This window comes from Lissotriton vulgaris, chromosome 12 (genome assembly GCF_964263255.1).
Source record: "Lissotriton vulgaris chromosome 12, aLisVul1.2, whole genome shotgun sequence".
NCBI lineage: Eukaryota > Metazoa > Chordata > Amphibia > Caudata > Salamandridae > Lissotriton > Lissotriton vulgaris.
The window spans coordinates 163,889,223-163,911,722 of record NC_141700.1 but is presented as its reverse complement, the minus strand read 5'-3'; the positions used below and the strand labels follow the sequence as shown (position 1 = coordinate 163,911,722).

Here is a 22,500-nt window from a genome sequence, read left to right as displayed (position 1 = left end):
TCCAAGCACAGCGTATGTGCTAGATGCCTACCCACAGAGCTTGCTGGATCCAGGCCACCGTTATCCAAATCATGAAATTCAAGACTCATAGCCTACAATCCCCAAAGATTGGAAAGAGACTGGTGCCCACAGGCACCCTAAATAAAAGCTATGAGGGCTGCACACACCAGTGCCAGCAAAATCACCAGGGTACAGAAGAGCGTTGTGTTTCCATCATAGCAGGGACTCATCTGATTAGCACTAAAAATCACCACACAGAGTATAAAAAGAAAGAATAAGAAATGAGAAAAAAAAATAGCTGAAAAATGCTTACTGTGCAATTGAGCCTCCTAAACCAGAATAGAGATGAAGAGCAACTCCTACAGTACCAAACACATTCTACTAAGTCTGGGATTTCACAGAGAAATATGGAGACAGACTTCCTCAGAATCTGAACCAAAAAATAATCTATCACATTGAACGCAGGGCAGAAACAAGCAACTATGTAAATCTCAACTTCCAACATTGTGGTCTCCCATGTAATTCCTATAGCTTAGCTTTAGAAACAACTGCACAGAGCACTACGTGATTTGTCTTATAGAGCACTTCAAATTGCTCTTTTATCATTTCAATGTACCATAAAAGGTGATATTTCTACTCCAAAGGAGGACATATGACAGCCAGGCAACAGGTACTTGTACCACTGCCAGACCTGATGAGACAGACTGAGTAGGCCTTCTGAAGCCTTTGTGGACTTCCACGTGTAGAGTAGCAAGGCTTTATGCTGCAAAACATGCAATCCAGAAGCAGCAACATGGAGGCAAGTGTCCTGCTACAGCAATGACCATAGAAACTCCATTGGCAAGCAGTCAGATATGGCTACATACTATCATGTCTGGTTCAATAACACACTACTGCCCAGGTCCCCTCCAGTCTTTGCATGGATTATTAAGAAGCTGGAGATGGGGATACGCCCTCTTGATATGGGGCAAACCTGACATGGCCTTGTAGCAGCACTTTCCCTAACAAGAGCAAATTAGTAGAGCTCAGTGCAGCCTATTGTGAAGTGCCAACATCCACCCATTGAGACATAGAAGTGAAAAGGAAAATGGAGAATACATGACCTGCAGTATGGGAAAATCCAAACTTTACAGTGTACTTGTCATTTTCTCTAGATAGATGAGGTACAGCTGAAGCCTTCAATGAAGGGCTGTCTTAGTTGGTAAACGGACTGGGCCATGGTATAGGAAAGAAGAAATGGCTATACACAGTGCGGAGAAATAACAGCCACCTTCCCAGTTATGGAAAATATTGTCTGTCTTAAGGTAAGGACCTGCCTCGGGTACATCGGGATTTGTATGACAAGGTGGTAATATACTCGAGGTCTCTTAATTTGCATCAGGACATAAAGCACCATATGCAACTAGATCTCCCCCATGCCTGTTAATGCATTAGGACTCTAATTTCTTTAGTATCTCCATTCCCTCAAGGCCCGAACTTGTCTCCTCTTTTAGGGATAGTTGCCATTATACAGCCTGCTTTCTGAGCTGATAATTTCTTCACACCTATGTACAGTACAACTCTGGTAATTTTCTGTATCTCCTAAATTGTTTCTTTCATCTTCCAGCATTTGATTTATGCCACCACAATTACTCACTCTACGTAACCCCTTCCCGGCTTAATTCTACTAGCCTTTTCCATCCAATAAGATACTTATTGCAGTGTGAATAAATACTTTGCTGTAAAAATGTCAAAAGGCTTTGTCGATTTCTAGCTCAGTGTGGATCTCACTGTGCACATCCTATGCTTATAACCTCTGCTAGAAAACAGGACATTTGAGGTGAGCAGCTTCAGAGTGTTGGTGGTGTTGTAAGGTGCTCTATATGAAGAAGCTGGTCTCCACTTAAACTTGCGAACTACCCAGAGTTCCCTGCTTCCTTTTTTGTGTGCATGTGTGTGGCTATATATATATATAGCTCAGGTTACCCCACGTGTTTAGGGGGCACTCCAGGAACAACCATGCCCCGAGACTCAGCAGCTCACAAGATGCGGCCTGACGCGTTTCGCATTTTTGCTTTTTCAAAGGCCGTTTCTGTAGGAAGTCGGCAATGCGTGCTTAAGTAGGATTCGAAGATGCCGCCCTCTGATAGGCCGCAGGTTCCCATTGCTTTCTGGTATCCGTAGTTAAGCCCAAATTTACCCTCGATGGGTGCCGAGTTCAAGCAGTCACTGATGCTTGCCCTGAATGGGCTATGTGTGCTGGCGTGCCTTGATTCTGGTGTTGCTCCTCCGCCTGCTCGGAAAAGCAGTGGTGCCTCCCACGCGGCAGGGCTTGCCGCGGTATAGATTAAGCTCAGGTTACCCCACGTGTTTAGGGGGCACTCCAGGAACAACCATGCCCCGAGACTCAGCAGCTCACAAGATGCGGCCTGACGCGTTTCGCATTTTTGCTTTTTCAAAGGCCGTTTCTGTAGGAAGTCGGCAATGCGTGCTTAAGTAGGATTCGAAGATGCCGCCCACGACAAGGAGTTTGTGCTGCTTAAGACACGCCCCAGCAGTCGATTGATTAACACCATCCAATTGGCTTCTCGAGTGCACGCAATGAATGCTGGATCTTATAGTCCAATGTCTCAAGTACAGGTTGATGCACATTAATTCAACTGTTGCATTTGAAGCCCTCCAATGGGCCTCGGACTATGTGCTATCCATAAATCCCTCACTGCTGGGGCGTGTCTTAAGCAGCACAAACTCCTTGTCGTGCCTCTGATGAGAGCGAAAGCTCAGAAACGTGTCAGGCTACTACTCCCGACATGTGAACTGTAAAGAAGCTGGACTATGGCGCTATCTTTTACCCGAATAAATGCCTTCGGCCACATGCTGCTGTGTGCGACCTTGCCTGTGGGTACTTGGTGCAAGATGTAATACGCGGCAGCCCAGCCGCGAAGGACCGCACTACCCCGCGAACATAGGGGGCCACAGGGCTCGGAGTCCTGCCGAGCTCTTATTGTGGAACAGCGTGTGAGGGATTTATGGATAGCACATATTTCGAGGCCCATTGGAGGGCTTCAAATGCAACAGTTGAATTAATGTGCATCAACCTGTACTTGAGACATTGGACTATAAGACCCAGCATTCATTGCGTGCACTCGAGAAGCCAATTGGATGGTGTTAATCAATCGACTGCTGGGGCGTGTCTTAAGCAGCACAAACTCCTTGTCGTGCCTCTGATGAGAGCAAAAGCTCAGAAACGCGTCAGGCTACTACTCCCGACATGTGAACTGTAAAGAAGCTGGACTATGGCGCTATCTTTTACCCGAATAAATGCCTTCGGCCACATGCTGCTGTGTGCGACCTTGCCTGTGGGTACTTGGAGCAAGATGTAATACGCGGCAGCCCAGCCGCGAAGGACCGCACTACCCCGCGAACATAGGGGGCCACAGGGCTCGGAGTCCTGCCGAGCTCTTATTGTGGAACAGCGTGTGAGGGATTTATGGATAGCACATATTTCGAGGCCCATTGGAGGGCTTCAAATGCAACAGTTGAATTAATGTGCATCAACCTGTACTTGAGACATTGGACTATAAGACCCAGCATTCATTGCGTGCACTCGAGAAGCCAATTGGATGGTGTTAATCAATCGACTGCTGGGGCGTGTCTTAAGCAGCACAAACTCCTTGTCGTGCCTCTGATGAGAGCAAAAGCTCAGAAACGCGTCAGGCTACTACTCCCGACATGTGAACTGTAAAGAAGCTGGACTATGGCGCTATCTTTTACCCGAATAAATGCCTTCGGCCACATGCTGCTGTGTGCGACCTTGCCTGTGGGTACTTGGAGCAAGATGTAATACGCGGCAGCCCAGCCGCGAAGGACCGCACTACCCCGCGAACATAGGGGGCCACAGGGCTCGGAGTCCTGCCGAGCTCTTATTGTGGAACAGCGTGTGAGGGATTTATGGATAGCACATAGTCCGAGGTCCATTGGAGGGCTTCAAATGCAACAGTTGGATTAATGTGCATCAACCTGTACTTTAGACATTGGACTATAAGACCCAGCATTCATTGCGTGCACTCGAGAAGCCAATTGGATGGTGTTAATCAATCGACTGCTGGGGCGTGTCTTAAGCAGCACAAACTCCTTGTCGTGCCTCTGATGAGAGCGAAAGCTCAGAAACGCGTCAGGCTACTACTCCCGACATGTGAACTGTAAAGAAGCTGGACTATGGCGCTATCTTTTACCCGAATAAATGCCTTCGGCCACATGCTGCTGTGTGCGACCTTGCCTGTGGGTACTTGGAGCAAGAGATATATATATATATATATATATATATATATATATATATATATATATATATATATATATATATATATATATATATATATATATATATATATATATATATATATATATACACATTAAACCATGAATAAAACACTGTATACTATTGTACAAATATATATGTCCATCAGAATCCTAAAGAATAAAATAAGCTCTATAGAACGTATCTCTTCTGTAGAGTATGTCCATTTAAAAAGAAACAAAAGTTTGTTAGCAAATTCCAAAATGTTATGAATCTTTTTTTAAAAACACAAGGCCATATTCTTGTATGCATCATTCAAACAATATACAGTATATACACAATTTCATATTTTAAATATTTTCCTTTGGACATATTTGTACGTCAACTTGATCATCAAATCTAGAGGTAAATGACTTTCTCATTAAGAACCATACGAGTATACCAAAACATCTCAAAAACATCATCTACCGCAAAAACAATGTCTGAGTAGGTTTCAGTTTTCTCATGACTGTTCGTCAACACATCAAATTTAACCACAATTTGTAAGTATATTACAAACATACTAATGACTTATTTTTATTTAGTCAGTTTATACATTTTCATTCTAGACCTCTTTCATTACTCCAAAATTATCCTAACATTTGCCAGAATTTATTCTTCAGCGAAAACGCTCCCATTCTCCCATATGATCCGGGCTTTTAACCCCTTGCGTACTTCTAAAGTAAAGCTTACCCACAGTTATATCTGTTACTTCATAGGTGCCTCGTCTTGTATAACTATAAGATATCTGTTAAGACAACATACAATACACAGAAATAGACCTGTATCATTTACCTTAATTTTTTAATTAGTCCTATTTGATTTTCTGATTATAGTTGTTATGACTTGTAGCCCTTGCTGTATCTCTTCAAATCTGTTTGTTCAGGTTAAATTACTGCACGGACAAGTACTGATATAGCCATGGATCTTATTCTGTTGTGCACAAAGCTTAGGTCTACATATATAGGCACCCTTGTTAGTTATACATTGACCTACATGTCCAGATATTGTACCAAGTTCTTACCATTTTTTGCCTTATGTCTAGAGGTAGGCGAGCTTACAAAATAATTGGGAGAGCCAAGCCAATGGTCTATCTCGTATCTTGAAGCCCATTGCGGAGCCCTGGAAATGCGTGCTATGTAAATCATATAACAAACGTCATGTAAAACTTGTACATGGCCCAGATTTTTATGGCTTGAAAGTGGTCGGGCCCCTACAGGCTGCCTGATCTCAAGTGTGCACTGCTTTTGGGGTTAAATGCTAACTTAGTATTTCGACACTTTATTTATCATTGCATTATTTATCTCAATCCATTTTCATTAATGCAGTTCGACATTAATGAAATCATCCTTAAATATACAGTATTGCTTTTTTTACAGCGGTGACTCATATGTTGAATTAAGCCAGCGCATTTCGGGACTTAACGCACCTTCGTCAGGTGCGAACCACTGTGTTTTTGTAGATTTGTGCCCTCTATACTGTGTCTTTTCTGACCCGATGGAATGCTGCCTATCTTCCTATCCATTAGGGAGTATAGCTTCTCTTGCCAGTTTGTGACTTGGCGAATTGTTTCTTGTTCTTTTTTCTTGTTTGTTCGATAGATTCCTGTATCTAGTGTATGTTCCTCCCAAGTTACGATTTAGGAAATGTAAACGTCTATGCGTTTCCGTTATGATGTCCCCTTATATGTTACATTTCTCGGGGTGTTTGGAATATACTTCAATGCAGAGTCTGACGGTTATAGTGGTCCCCTGACTGACGTGGAGTCTTGCGTCTTCTGTCGGGAATCGGGTTATCGGCTGATTGTCTATATGTGTGATCCTCACGATAGACCTTCTGTGCAGATTTTTATGGAGCAACATTACAGTCTATTAAAACCCTTTCCGTGCTCATGACGAGCTGGACTCGTCATGCTGTCGCGGCGTCTCCGACGCGCAGCTAATTCCCCGCATGTTCTAAAGGAGTGGGCGGAGTCATGATGAGTCCAGCTAGTCATGAGCACAGCTCCACTGTGCAGTAGGATGAGCTGAACTCATCATGAGACTACTGCGGCACAGCGTGCGCCCCCACCGCGGTGGAATTAGCCCCGCGTGGAAGGGGTTAGATCAAACACAATGGGTTTTATATAACTAGTGTACTGAGCTCACATATTTGAGTGTTTTATTAAGAATAATAAAGGACAAGGAGTTTTACTGAAATAAAATATTTGCCTAAGACCACAGAATTTAAGTAGTAAGCCTCGATTTATCCAGATTTTCTGGTTTCACTTTGTACAAATCGACCACTTAACTTGTATCTATTTATATTTCCCTTATGTAAACGCTTTGTTTTTACCTCTGTGTGCATTTTTCTGCAGTTTTCATAACCCACAAACTCGACCTGAAAGTATTGGAGCACTTTTTGTGAGCAGCAGTTACATTACACAAGATCGCATTCATTATTTAAAGTCGTTGGGAGATTAAGGGATTTGCTCAGAATCACAGTATGCTGAGCTGACGCTGAGACTAGAACCTGGTTCACCAGTTCCAAAGTCGGCAGCTCTGACTGTAAAACGCATTCTGTGTAGAGGTAAGTTGGCAGGAAGATGCCACTTGGGAGCTTGGCTTGTTATGGGCTCGAGGTTTTAACAGGGCCTTGAGCTGAACCAGAACATAGCTCGAGCTTTCAGAGGCTCGCCCACTTCTACTAATGTCTCCAAAATATTGAGACTGAACTGACAAACCTACATTAGTTACCAAGCAGTGCACAGGTTGGCTTCAACATTCATATATCTTGGCATGGTGAGCATTGTGAATAATGGGACTTTTTTACGTTAAACATTTGTGACCAAAAGCTCAGGGAGAACTCATTACAGTAAGTGTACCCCAGTGCACAACACCTCAAAAAGGGACTCCGGTTTCACCAGCTGAATCATGAACACACTAGCAATTTTTGTTCAAATCTTATACATCTTCTTCGTTGTCATTGGTGTGGTGTTTAGTTCAGTTTTGTTTATTCTGTTGTGAAAAAGCATTAAAGAGAACGAATAACAAATACTTACCCACATCAATTTGTAACAGGCCATTCATATATTACTGCTGCACACATTGGAACACATTTTGTACTGTTGGTATGTTTCAAAACTTCCCTCTTTAAAAACGTAGATAATGTCTTATTTAGAAAGCTGTGTGATTTTTCTAGGGTGTTCCATAGCTCAGTAAAACCAAGCATATATTTTGTCATTTACCATTTAGGATCTCGAATTGCCAGCTGGCTTCCCAGCTTTTCAGTGGAAGTGATGCATACCACCAACATCCTGGGCATTACCCAAGCAAGCAACTCTCAACTTAATGCTATGGTGAGAAGTCATTGCTTTCTGTGAACTAGTGCATCAGCCTGAAGTGTAATGAACATTGTTCTGTTGGTTCAGCTTTGGGGTCACATTAGAAATAACAGAGCAAGTGTGCAGTACCTGGTGTCATTTTATTCGAAATAATGGTGAAATTGCAGCTTTCTTGTGCATTGATCAGTAGATTGTATTACTTCTCTCTGCTCTACACACTGATGTTGCCAACAAAACAATTCTGCAATAAGACCTTGGCAATATGAATAAATACATCTTGCCATGTTAAGTGTTTTGAAAACTAATGAAGCTTACTTTGCTAGGGAATTACATTATTGTAAAAAGTAGCTAGGCCTGTGAAATGCAGTACACCAAGGTTTAGGGAGATCATCTGAGGACTCTGTGGTAACTTTAGGGAAACACTGCAGTGCTTTTACCAGAACTGAGCTACTTATTTACCAGGCTTGGAAAACCTTACCCCTATGTTTAGTCCCTTTGCAATCTAACTTTTGGGATGTCTATACTGACAAACCCAACGAAACATCTTGCCTTTTTTACTCCACAGAAAAGGTTACAAGGGTGCACAACATTTTTTGAAAAGGCCTCATCGGTCCTATACATGCTCACACTGACCTCCATATTTCAGCTTCTTTTATGCTTTCATGAGGTTGGGCATGTTTTGTTCACGCGGCCTTTTCCTGAAAGACTTCTGTGCCTATTTCTAGAGCCAGTGATGACTCGACCACTGACTTCCTCGCTTAATTTCTTTTGCTGTTCTTTATGCTGAAGATCACTTGCTCCAAAGAAAGCCTTAACTGCAAAGAGCTGTCGATTTTCGTTGCTCCGCTCAGACTTCTTGATGTGCCTGGGACCTGATCATCCTAAACATTTTTACCTATTTTGTGATCCCGTTTGGTATGGGCTCCAGAACTAATTTCAAGTGAAAGGCAGTTACCTTTAGCTTTAACGCCGTTGGGTATTTCCAATACCTTGTTCTAAGGGTGCAAAATGAAGGAGAGTGTCTCTGAAACTTTAAGTCAATATAACTTTTTTTGTAGTAGCGGTTTCTGGTTAGGTCAATATATCAAGATGACTTTCTCGGCACCTACACTTCTAAACAGTCTTTAATCCAAGGTGCTTATTTAGGTTAACATCTGTTTACACCCGAGGTGCCTATGTAGCCTAACATTGGGAAGTGTCCAGTGCAATGCTGCAGTCAAATAGTTGGGTCCTTTCTCAGTTCCCTACTTACTCCACTCAGTGTCTTTTTATAACACCAGGCAAAGAACTTGCATAACAATCCAGGCTCTGCATTATAGGTAAGGCGCACTGTCCTACTTTGTGCAGCAGTGCCCATTGAGTAGACGTGCATGTCAGGTCAGTGCACAGTATCACAGCAATTGCACTGTCACCATTGCAGGCTCATACTTAAGCCTGTACACTGTTAGTGAAATGAGAATCCTTTTTTTCCAGCTGCTGTTCCGCCTTTTACTGTGCAGATGGTAACTGACAGGGCTTTCAAAGGGGGAGGGGGAAATATCTCAATGCAGGCAGTTACAGTGAGTGCACCAGCCTGCAGGGGGATGACTTCAGGGTCCTTTCCCTTTTTTCCAATGTAACACCTTCAGGGTGTGCACTGACCATGCTCCATGTCTGTGGGTGCACAGTCAGTGCACCTTCTAACTGTCTCTAATACAGCGTTGACACAGAGATTTCCCTCATTTGCATGGGGCCATTCCCCCCCTGAAATTGTACTGGCATACATTTAGCGTTCTGTATTGTATAATGCAATATGTATAGTACAGCCCCAGAGCCACATCTTGAGACATCCAGGCAAGACACAACTCCCAAATCCTAATTCTCCATATTGTCTCTCTTCTGAGAGTATAGACTAGCAAAGTCTACAAAATGTGTGAGCTTTTCACTCGTGACTAAAGGCACAGGGAGAACAGAGAAATGGCTTTGAAACTACTTGCTTCTGTGGGTTCAACAGGAATGACTTTGCACCATGTGACTTTGACATCTCTCGCTCTGTCAACATTACCATTTTCCTCCTCCTCCTCTTCTTCCCTCATCCCTACCTTTAGCCTCTCCCTAACCAACCACCCGTCTTTCCCACCCTCACCTCTTTCCCTCTCACATGCTTAATGCCTCACTTACACACCTGTCTCTTCCCCACCTTCCCTTTCCCCTTCCTTCCGAGTCTTAACCAACATCCTACTTTACCTTCCCATTCTTCTTCACTCCCCTTCCTAACCTCCCAGTCTTACCTCACTGCCCCTTTTCTATGATGTCTAGTGGGCTGGGGAATATTTAATTCTGCTTCCCTGTCAGACAGTTTTTGCCTTTTGTTAGCAGTGGTAATCCCTGTCCATGCAAGAGACCCTATTGGATCGATCAACCCACAGTTCTATCAGGTTATACCTATGGCAGTTATGCTCAATGCAAGAACCTGTTACCATAACTGAGTTATCTCCTCAGCCTTAAATTCTCTGGGTTCTGTGGGTAACCTTGACGCAGAGAGGATTTGTTTGATAGCCAGTTAACATGGCCTGAAAGTAGTCCCGCTCTGTTTCGGCCTTCCGAGAAAGATGCACTCTGTTCTGATTAAACTAGTAATTGAATTTTGGACAAAACTTGTACTTTCACTGGGGCTGCTTTTCCATCCTGCCACCATGCATGATAAATAATGGCCTCTTCCAAGCGGAAGTTGTCCTTCATTTGAAAGAAGTCAACCATTTCCAAGAAACAGGACTCTGCTTGTTGCTGTCTCTCTAAGTGCAGAAACAGAGCTAGCACTTTAGAGAAACTTTGCTGTGACCTGCCCTAGAAGAATACAATGCTATACTTCTTGGTCTGTTAAGATGTACTAGACCCTGGCCAGGATGCTAATGAACAAGGACACATTTACTAAAGTATATTTAAAGGTCATCTTGAAGAAGTAAGCATCCCAGGAGCCACAAGGAGATTGTGCCATAATGGCAAGAACCACACCTCCTTTGTAGCACTTCCTCTTTGCTGTACAAATTCCAAGAAGCAGTAAATCTAAGATGGCTAAAACCTTCTTGCAGCAGGAGTATCTCTTAGACCACTCCCCTATTTATGAGGTCCCCTCCCCTCTATCAGGAGCCAGACTGGTTCTCCCTCATTATGAGGTTGGTGCCAAATAATCTGTGTCCTTCAATATGAGCTGCATGGTACTGGATTTACAGTACATGTGAATTTACAAATGCAGTGCTGTAAATCCAATCCAGGACCATACAATTTCAAGTTAAGTCCCTTGGAAATGGAAATGGGATTTAATTTTTGGGCCTAGATTTTCCAGTATTAAAATCGTATGGATTTCCCAATTGTTTGGTTTTAACAAATGCTTTATATTGGGTACTTCTAACCTTAAATTCCTCACCTTTTGCATGAGGCGCGTTCACTTAAGCACCCAAAGGGTTTGGGATCACTAAGCCTAGTTGCACGTTGCTCAGCACTGCATAATGTCTGCAAGCACTATTCCTGCTCCAGGTCAAGGGCATGCGCCTGTTCCTTTTTTGGGGCAGATCCCACGACAGGTCTTAGTCGCGATCCAAGTCAAAGTCCAGTTTAAAATGCCAAGCCAAACTCATCCCGCTCTAGTCACTGTTCCTCCAAGAAGTCACAAGGACATCAAGGTACCCACTGATTCCTGTCCTGTGCCCCCATTTAGTAGCAAATTCAGCATCTAATCCTGATGCAGCCCAAATTGGTGGTGACATTGCAACAGATTCAGGCTTTCAAGAAAGCCATGTTGTGTCATCTGTCGCACCATGCCAGCTCCCACTGGTGCCCGTTCTGGCCTTAAGGATGGGCGGGGTCCTCTAGTTGAGTTATCAATAACGAAGCCATCCTCTGCACTGTGTGCCTTCGAAATCTGCTCCAGAATCAGCTTCCAACTCCTGAGCCAATCCTATGTCTGGTATCTCGTCCTGGTTTATGCTGGAGGGTGATGCTGATTCTATTTTCCTGTTCATCTCTGAGCTGAATTTTTCTCGAACTTGACTAAGTCCTAGAACAGTCCAGATGAGACTGTTTCCTGTTGACTCAGACTCAGAAAAAACGCATCTTTACCTAGGACCCGGTGTACAGTGCTCCGACATTTTGGATCAGATTTTAGCTAGCAAGACATCCTTTGGCGACTATGGAGATGATGGGGATTAATTTTTCACGCAAAAAGATGACAACAATTGTCTATTTGAAACTACAAGAGGCTAGTGGACTGGACACATCCACTGACACGTGACTGGGTTCGCCTCCTTGTCCTTTAACCCCTTGGGCGCCGCCGCGATTCTGCACCTGTGCGGCGCTTTTAATAAGTGGTCGGGTTCATGACGGCCCCCAGCCGTCATCGGCACACGACCACCGCGGTGCATGACGGACGGGGGCCGTCATCAGCATAGAAGGTTTTTTTTTTAATAATCAACTTTATTAGGCATTTAAAACAAAGGAAATTCATTGGGTGCAGCTCATTCAACACATACAGTAGTTTACAATCATCCAGTCTTATGGGTCGGGTCATCCTTCTCCAGTCCGTATATAACTCTTGCCGCTCTAGATATGAAGGCAGGATTCGCACAGTACATCCCCAATCACGGTGGAAGGAGATTGAACCATTTCCCCCAAATCCTATGGAACAGTCCCGTTGCCCCCCTGGCTTCAAAGAGGGCCTACTCTATAATGACCTATATTTCTTTATACTTGAGCAATAGAGACCCTCACGCATAAACCAATTCAAACTTTGGAGAAACAAAGGAAAGGATCAAAAAAGACCAACAACGTATATACAAAAAAAGAATGATCTAAAAATAATTGGTCTCAACGACATCTCGAGGAGTCCACTATAGGACATTTTTTCGTGTTTTTCATTTTCTTTCACTGTTGTGTATTGTGTCCGGTATGTTAGCACCACTAGGATGAAAGTTTGAGTACCTATGAATGTCGGTATGAGTGAAAATAACTGTATATACAAAGTGTAGGGGTTTTTGTTTTGGCAGGATTTATTCTTGCATTTTAATTGATTAGTACATATGTCTCCATGTCACTGTATTGTAATTTTTGATAAAATAATCACAAAAAAGAAGAAAAAATTCAATTGTCTTAAAAATGATAGAAAATAACTGAAAGAAATAAAATATCAAAATCGAGTTTAAGTGAATGTATTCCTGTTTCTTGTAGCATCATGTATGTAATTTTGAAGTAACTTTATTGCTCAAGTATAAAGAAATATAGGTCATTATAGAGGTTTCCCCTTTGTTTAATGCTGGTTTGCCATTCCCTCCTCTAGACCTACATAATTTTAGGGAGTACCCTTTTTTCCCATGCTTTCAAAGAGGGCCTCCTCCTGGGTCCCGCACCAATCAACCCCCCTCCTCTATCCCCCCACGGTAGGCGGCGCGGCTCGGGACCAGTACCTAGCTATATCCCTTTTGGCCACCGCTATTGCTGTACCCACCAGGCGTTTGTCCGACCTGCAACCATCCAGACCGTCAAACACTCCCAGCAGCAGCCGCAATGGTTCGTGGGGAACCTCCCAGCCCAGGGCCCGCGTGAGCTCACGTTCCACTCCCCTCCAGAACCCTGACAACCCGGGGCAGAGCCACACCATGTGATAGAAGTCCGCAGGTGCCAAGCCACACCTCTAGCAATCTGGGGAGGGTCGCAGGAGGGCGCGGAAGAGGCGCTCAGGGGAGAGGCAGGCCGCGTGCAGGTAGTAAATTTGGACCAAGCGTAGTTTGGCAGATGTGGTTAGGGTTCTAGGCGCCATAAGAGCATCCCTCCAGTCCGCCTCCTCCAGGGGACCCACCCACCCCTCCCAGCGAGCGTGCAGCGTGTCCAGGGACGCAGGGACATTATTAACTAGGGAGCGATAGATGAGACTCACCCCTCCTGTCTCCAAGTTCCCCATCGTCACCTGAGCCTCCAGCGGACTGAATTCCGGGAGGGGGACTGGCAGTGGGAGGTGTGTCTGGAGCGCATGGCGCAGCTTCAGGAACCGAAAGTGCTGGGTGTGGGTAAGGACATGATTCCGCTGTAGGTCCACAAAAGCCCGGATGTGGTCCCCGACCCAAACGTCCCCCAGAACCGAGACGCCAACCAGATCCCAACGACGGAATCCGTCTAAGGCCGCCACCTCCCGGAGCCAGGTGCCGTGCCACAGTGGCGTTTGTCTAATGAGTTTGCGGTTCCAGCCTGTGTAGCGCAGAGCTGCCCCCCAAGCCATGAAGATCGTTCTAGTAATGGGTGCCATAGAGTGCGGCACAGGGCTGCCATATAAGAGTGCTTGGACTCGGGGAAAGTCCGTCTCTTCGAGTTCCATCCGGTGTGCTGGGTCGGACCAGCCACCCTAGTACCAGTCATGGACAACAAGGAGCTTGGAGGCAAGGTGGTAGAGGAAGAGGTGAGTCACCCCAGGCCCCCATCGTAAGGGGGAATTCGGGTGTGAGCCAAGGATAGACGCGGGCGACCATTCCCCCATAGAAAGCGGGTCAGAAGTCTGTCTAGCTCACGGAACCAAGCGCGGGGAGGAGGAGGGAAGTGTTCTGCAGGATGTAGAGAAAGCGTGGGAGGACCATCATTTTAAAGAGTGCGCTTCTCCCTAAGGGGTTGAGGGGGAGTGACTGCCACTTTTTACGATCAATTTTCATTCGGGCAACCAAGGGGGCAATATTCAGTGCCCATTCTAGCTCCGGCAGGAGGGTTATCCATATCCCTAAATATTTGACTGAATGGCGCCGTAAGGGGCTGTTCGACTGCCAGTCGTAACAGTCCCTCGAGAGGTGTAGTGGAACCAACGTGGATTTAGCAGTGTTGAGCCGGAGTCCGGCGACTTTTCCAAAGGCCGCGATGGATAGCAAGCTTTGGGGCCTGAGGTCGCTGGGTCTGCTAGATACAGGACCACATCGTCGGCGTAGAGGGATATTTTATCTATGTGGCTCTCGTTCCAGGTCCAGCCTTGGACAAGGGGGTCTTGGCGAATGACAGTCGCCAGGGGCTCCATCGCCAGTGCGAATAGAAGAGGTGAAAGGGGACACCCCTGGCGCGTGCCTCTACGGATTGGAAAGGCCTCAGACAGCACTCCATTGACCACCACCCGGGCCCGGGGGTTTGCATAGAGGACCCCGATAAGACGGCGGAAAACAGGACGGAATCCCATCGTCTCCAGCACATCCTGTAGGTAGTCCCAGTTCACCGTGTCAAAGGCCTTTTCAAAGTCGAGGAAACTGAGGGCCAGATAGGGGGAGAGTCGAGCACGGTGAGCCAAGGCCAAATGGAGGCGCCGGATGCAATTATGCAATGGCGGGTGCCCCTAGCAGGCATGAATCCGCACTGGTCTGGGTGGACCAGGTCTGGCAAGAGAGGCTTGAGCCTCTAGGCTAGTATGGTGGCGTAGAGCTTGATCTCTGTATTAATGAGCGAGATTGGGCGATATTCCGCGCAGCTCAAGGAGGGTGGGTGGGTCTTGGGGAGGACCACTATTGTGGCCAGATCGGATTCAGGGGGGAAGGAGCCGATGTCCGCTACATGGTGAAAAAGGGTCAGTAACGGAGGGGCCAGAGTGGCCGGAAAGGCGGCATAGTATTCCTGCGGGAACCCATCAGGTCCAGGCGTTTTGCCGGGACGTAGGAGGGGGATAGCCTCAAGCACCTCCTCCAAGGTGAAGGGGCGATCTAAGGCCTCCCTGGAGTCTCACGGCAGAGAGGGAAGCAGAGCACCCGTCTCCCCCAGCAGGGCGGCCAGGGAATCCCCAGCAGGTCGCGCCGCGTAGAGGTTTGTGTAGAAGCGCGCAAAGACGCCTGCTATTGCCTCCGAGGTAGTCTGTAGGGTGCCGTCCTGCGCCCGGATCTCCGGAATGATACGTTGGACTTTGGGGTATGTCACTAGATTATGGAGGAGCTTGCCATTTTTGTCGCCCCACCCATATATCCGCGCCACTGAAGAGCGCCAGAGCATCTGGGCCGAGTTCAGGGAAATCTGCCGGATTTCCTCTCGAATCCGTGCTAGTTGCCGGGTGGGATCCGCGAGCTCGGTGAGTGCTTGTTCCGCCTCCATCCGCGCCGCCCGGGATTCCAACTCCACGAGTCGGGCCAGCTGGTTCGCTCGTTTGGCATGCACAAACCCTCGTGCCACTCCTCGAATCACGACCTTACCAGCCTCCCAAAGGGTACCGGGCGACGGGACCGACCCCTCGTTGGCCGAGAAGTAGTGGGCTCGCTCCTGTTGGAGCGAGTCCACCAGCTCGGGGTCCTGGAGGAACCAGGCGTTAAGACGCCACACCGCTCTCGGACCTGCCAAGGGCGAACCGAGTCGGAGGGAGACGGGGGAGTGGTCTGAGAGCCCTCGGGATAGAATGGTCCCCCCGGAGACCGAGTGACAATCATTGGCCAGGAGGAGGAGAAGGTCAATGCGGGACTGGGTATGGTGAGAGGCCGATGTGTGGGTGAATTGCGCCTTGCGAGGGTTCCAGACCCGCCACACGTCACAGAGCCCCAGGGCGGAGACCCATCCCGACAGGGCCGCAGCCGAGGTGATCAGAGTCCCTGATGGGGTCCCGGTCGTATTGCGCTGGGGCTGCATGACAGCATTAAAGTCTCCTCCCACCACCGTCATGCCCCGTGGGAGGGCCGAGAGGATCCCCGTGAGGCAGCGGAGCGTCGTGGGAAGAAAGGCAGGCGGGATGTACAGACTCAGGATGTTCAGGGGACACCCCTCCAGGACACCAGAGATCACCACATAACGACCCTGAGAGTTGGTGTCAGCCCGGGTGAGGGTGAACTGCAGGCTCTTCCTAAGCAGAATTGCCACCCCCCAGGACCCACGCGCAAACTCGGAATGCCAGACCATCGCCAACCCACAGCGGGCCAGGAAGTTACACTGCATGCCTAGGAGGTGGATGGCCGCATGCTTAATGCGGTCCAGGTGGCGATTGACATTCCAGGAGAGGATGTGAAGGGGTTTAGTTAGTGTGTAAGCCATCAGGGGGGAGGAAGATGTGGGGAGGCGGAGGTTCTCGGGGGGCGGGGGGGAATTGGGAGTGGAAGGGGGGGAGGGGGAGGAAGGGGGTGGGAGACCTGGAAAGAGGGGAAAAGCGGGGCCAAGGGGAACCAAGTCGGGCCCTTCAGTGGAGCATAGGCACCAAAGGCCGATGGGGAGAGGGTGGGACGGGGGGGGGGGCATAGAAGGGGTTAACAGAAGAAACAGCCTCGTCTGCTGTGATTATCAGATGGGCAGATGAAGTTCTGGGCTTACAGTTCCTATTTGTTAAGGTAAAAACCAAATGTCCTCTCTGAATTTGTGTGGCCTTTGCAGACCTTGTCCGAGCCTTGCTGGCTTTGAACCAAGCCCTGAATATCACACTCATTGACATCTGGCCAAACCTTGCTCCTGCCCACCTGTAAATAAACCGGTAGCAAGGCTGCCAGACCAGCTCCAGGTAGCCCAGCCTTTTTGATGCAACGCACTACTCATGAGATTGTGGTAGTTCAGACTTCCCCTAGAAGGATTAATCCAAACTCATTCCTTATGACCCCTCCTTGTATGTAGTGGAAGAGTATTGAGGCTTTCAAGGACATTCTCAGCTAGTCCCTCCATTTGCTCAGTGAAGGCCAGCTGTTTGCTGGGTAGGTACTCCCATGCATTACGTGACTGGTTTCTCGCAGTCCCAGAGGGATTCTGCACCAACTTGGTACAGATCATGAAGGATAGTCCAGAAACAACCAAATATTCGGGCCTGGACATGAATGACTGTTTAGGCAAAGCAGTCGAAACTAGTGTTGTGCCCAGGTGCCATGTATGGATGAGGCCCACAAGCTTTAAGAATGACGTCCAGGGGTTACTCATGGAATAGACTTGTGATGGGTCTCACCTATTTGGCAGGAAGCCTGTCTCCACCTTAGTGCACTTTAAAGAACATAGAGCCACAGCATGATCCCTTGGTCTCTCAACATCAGCAAGGCAGTATCCCCAACAGTTTTTCCCCTTTCGGGGCATCACCAGAGATTTTGTTTATAGGCAGTGCCAAGCCAGCCCACCACCACTAACTAAAGGCACCCAAGTACTGTTGGGGTAGGATTTCCCCCAAAGAGTACCCAGGCCCATAGGAAGAGGGTACCTTCCAGTCCCCTGCCCATTCAGCTGCAGTCTCCAAGCTGCTTTGCTTTAATTTGCTCTTAGAGGCACACAACCACCCTGTGGGATGGAGAATCAATAATTTCCTCCATAGGTGGCAGACCAGAACATCTGATAGGTGTATCCTATTGATAGATTAATGGGGCAAATCCTTGACTTTCTTTTCCCTACCGCCTCTTCCACCCACATCCAAGGAGCGTTCGGAGGAGCATTTGCCCATTTTGCTCCAGGAAGTACAGGTTCTTTCGATGAAAGGAGCCATAGAGTGTGTCCCGGTCTCAGAAATAAAGAACTGGGTGTTACGCCTGCTGTTTCTTAGTGTTGAAAAAGGAAAGATGCCTTTTTTCGTGCTATTTTAGATCTCCAACCGTTCGATTTCTTCCTGCGGTTGGACGAATTCAAGATGCTCACCTCGGTTCAGGAACTGTCTGCCCTATATTCAGGAGACTCTATCCAAGGGTCTCCAGCTATTTCACTAACAACCTAATTATGTTCAATGAAAATCATCCCAAGTTACAAATAGTATTGGTGTTGTACACGTCAGACAAGATTGTATTAGTGTCCATGCTACACAAGATTTCAAGCCATGATCATCTCCGTGCAGGATTGCCTGCAGTAATGTGAAAAAGGCTTGGTCAGTTTGGAACGTCTCTATCAGCAAAATGCGTGACAGTCTCAACTGCAATGGCCTCTGATGCCAAGATAATCCTATTATTAATATTAGTAATAAGTCTTCCAAGGCTGCATGGTTTTTTCATTCAAATATAAACAAAATATATTCTGGCAATTACGGGTTCTGAAAATACACGTTATCAAATACACAGTTTTCAGTTTTACTATACATATACTTCAAACAAACAAAAGATACTAATATAGTAGGCTGCTCTGCACACAGGAGAACTACTCGTTGGAGAAGCTTGATCTATGGTAACTCTGGACCTACAGGATACTTATTTCTGTGTTCCCTTCTTGCAGGTCCACGGGCACGGTTTGCGGTTCAAGGTGGGCCACAGGCATTTTCACTTTGCCATGCTCCCTTTCTGCCTCAGCGGTACCCTTTCGGTGTTCATGAAGGTGGTGGTGGTTGCAGCACACTTTCGGAGGTTCGGTTTCCCATCCTCGATGACTAGGGGTTGAAAGCGGTCTGGCCACAGTCAGTGATGGACCACCTCCAAACGACATCAAATCACCTGACATCATTGAGTTCACTAGCAATGTGCAGAAGTTTCACTTGACCCCTTTGCAGAGGCTCCCTTTCATTGTTTATTTTCATTTCACTCCATATTGTTCAGGCTGTAACTTGGGCATAAGTACACCTGTTCCCAAAGCATTATGTTTGAGACGTGTGGCTGTAGATACAGATGCTGTGCATCTAGTGCTGGTCCCGGATGTGTGCAATATTTGTTTCTTCAAAGAAGTCTTACGGGTTGTAAGGTTCGGGGATTTCACCTCTTGCTAATAATGTGAATGGGCATCTAGATTGCTATCTTCCTGTCTTCCGTTTCAGACATGTGCTCCCGTGCTTTTTTTGAGATAGTCATTGGTACTCTTTTCGGTTCCCATAGATAAACTATCGGTATTGTTTTAGATTGGGTAACCCATTTTCCTTCAGGTCTGGTTTGATCACTCCAGCTGTGCCCAGGCGATCCTCAGTTCAATCTCTCCCCCTCATGGGGCCTTGCCTTCTGGACGCCTTCTTTTCTTGGGAAATCTGATTGGTTCCATGCCATGTCATGAGTGTGATGGAACGAACTCCTTTCAGAAATTATCCTTGGTACCACTCAAAATATCCACGACCGATCTCCATCAGGTCTGTAACCTTTGCCTTTAGCCCGCATACAATGAGCTTGGTTGCCACTCCTTCAGATCGAAGAAAGCTTTTTGTGGCCATCTGTCCCGACGATTTGAGATGTCGTCGAGGATCACAGAAGTACCAGTGGACCTCTTTGGCACTGAAGAATATCAAAAACATCACTGCAAGGTATCTGCAGCCAATGAGTAGGCATACTCCTTCCAGCAGCTTAACAGGTCTTGAGTGCCTTCTCTTTCCCTCCTCAATACAGTTCCCTCCTCCTCCCAAGGCTGCACAGCCACTCTGGAACACTAGCGGCAGACCATCAGGCCACCACTAACCTCAGTCCATGTTGGCACCAACCATCAACTACAGCCACAACTCCGAGCTCCAGCTCAGTGCTGAAAAAATCACTCCAAGCCAACCGGCTCAGCACCAACCGCGACCAGCTGGGCATCGAGTAAACAGTCTCAGTCTAACCATTGGCACCGAAACCATTGGCTCCAAAAATACCAACATCCCAAAGCCTTTGTCACCTAAGTTGACTACACTACAGTCAGCGACTAAATGGTTTAGCCACTCCTCCATTGGCACTAAGAGGAGATTGATGCTCAACAGAGACATTTGGCAATCTATCCTCACACAGGCCGGATTATCTCCCGCCCACTGCCATTAAGCCACCAAAAAAGCTGCTTTCTTTCCAAGAAGTCCTGCATATAGCCCCAGCTCCTTAACTAAGGTAAAGGTCAGACAAGGTCACCAGCCTACTAACTGCCCTTTCATCACCAACACAAGCCACGCAGGACTCACCTTCCTCTCCCTCCTGTCATGGAGAGCCTTTTTCTCACACTCCCCAGTGGTCACCGCCTCTGCACACTGGGGCTATAGAGGGGGCTGACACTATTGCCATTTCCCCACAACCAGACACCGGGGACACTTATGACTTTGTGCTCCTAGCAAACACCATCCCAGCTCGACCATCCTCCCCCATATGATTTGTTCACATATCAGGAACACATCTCCACCAGAGCAGTGGCCTACCATAAAGTTCAACACCATTCATATTTGATAGAAGAGGATTTCCTATTTGAGACCCTCTCCTCCACATAACGCAGTACACAATACCTTCCTATGCTAGAAGGTATGTGGTGTCACAGTTGGCATTTTCCAGTTCCCTGTCTATCCTCTGGTAATTACTCCCTGAATTGATCAAAAGTATAAGGCCTGCCACTCGGACCCTCATTACATTTGAGGTCAGCTTCCCCAGACTCCAGTGGGTCACACGATGCAGAAGCATGCCAAATTCCAAAGTAAAAGACTAGATGTTAGGGGAAAAAGAAAGTGACACAGTGCGCTAACCACTGGCATATTGCCAATTCTATAGGTCTATTGGGCAGATACCAAAAAGTCAATTTGGATGAAATGGAGGAACTCCTCCAGTACCTCTTTGAACACAGGAAAAGAGGGCAAGAGTTGGTTTCTGAAGGGAAACAAATCTCTAACACCACCATATGATGTGCCATTGATGCCGCTTACACTGCTGCTCTGGGCATCAGTTCAAGCCTCCTTCTTAGACATCATGCATGGCTACGTATATCAGGGTTCAAACCAGAGGTACAGCAGAACTAGCTCGCCTTCCATTTGATGGTCAACATCTTTTCGTGCCGCAGGTGTACCAGCTTTTTGAAAATAAGTTAAAAAGGTACTGAAACAGCTAAGGCTATGGGTGCACTTCAAATGTCCACTTTTTGAGGTTTCTATCACCACACTCCATTCCGTGGAGACTTGAAACAAACCTCTCCTGAAGCTTCCACATTGTACAATCGACCATATGCCCTGCCACCCTCGGGTAGAGGTTTCTCCAGAGATAGAGGTAAGGATCCCTCCTCAAATCAACCCCCTGCTACAGTCCGCAAACCCGGACTTCCCCCCCATCCTGCCCGATCACATTACACCTGTTGGGGGGGGGGGGCGGGGGGCGGTTTGCAAGGGTTCTTCCTCCACTTGACAGAACATCACCTCTGATCACTGTGTTATGGGCATCATACAGCACGGTTACTGTACAGAGCTAGGTTCCACACCACCCACCGCACCACCACGCAAACACCGACTTTCAGCAGAGAACATTAAACTACTCAAACAAGAGGACTAATCACTCCTGAGGCCCATTCTATACTTAAGACCCCTCAACAAATGCGTCCACTGAGGCCATTTTCATTTGGTCAATCTTCAGGATGTCATACCTGTTTTACTGCAGAACGACTGCTCTCAACCTGAAAGACACATACTTTCTCATACCAATACACCCATTGCCTCAGCGCTACCTCAGGTTTGTGGTCAGCGGGAGGCACTATCAGTTCAAGGTACTCCCCTTCAGGGTCACTACAGCTTTCCTAGTGTTCACAAAGTTCCTGGCAGTGGAAGCCTCACACCTGCGTCAGCAGGGCATTCACGTCTTCCTATATCTGGACAACTGGCTCATCAAAAGGTCTACCCGCCAACTATGCCACAAACACACTCAGACCACCATACACCTTCTACACAAATTGGGATTCACCATCAGTGCCACAAAATCCATCTTCCAGCCCAAACAAATTCAGCCTTATTTAGGAGCAGTCCTCAACTCTGAACACGGGCTGGGCTACCCCAAAATTGCAAGGAAACAATCATTTGAGGCACTCCTTTTGCTTTTTCAGCTAGACCACCAGGTCACAGCCAGGACAGTTAAGCACCTCCTAGGCATGATGGCTTCCTGCATTGCAATAGTGACCAACGCAAGACTACACAGCCATCCGTTGCAGGAATGCATAGCACAGCAATGGTCTCCACCAGTGGGTCACTGGGATAATCTAATGTTGGTCAGCTGCTGCACTTGTCACTTTGCGGTGGCCTAACATTAAAAACCTGTTGCAGGGGCGG

General features: G+C 47.1%; 1 protein-coding gene across 2 annotated transcripts in view; it reads left to right on the top strand.

Annotated features, from left to right (window-relative positions):
- AMFR (autocrine motility factor receptor) overlaps positions 1 to 22,500 on the top strand; it is a 400,143-nt gene that overhangs the window by 316,485 nt on the left and 61,158 nt on the right. For both annotated transcript variants that reach the window (XM_086947689.1, XM_086947688.1), the window contains exon 10: positions 7,549 to 7,652. In XM_086947689.1, the coding sequence (XP_086803815.1) occupies positions 7,549 to 7,652 (104 nt within the window). The remainder of the gene's footprint in view (positions 1 to 7,548; positions 7,653 to 22,500) is intronic.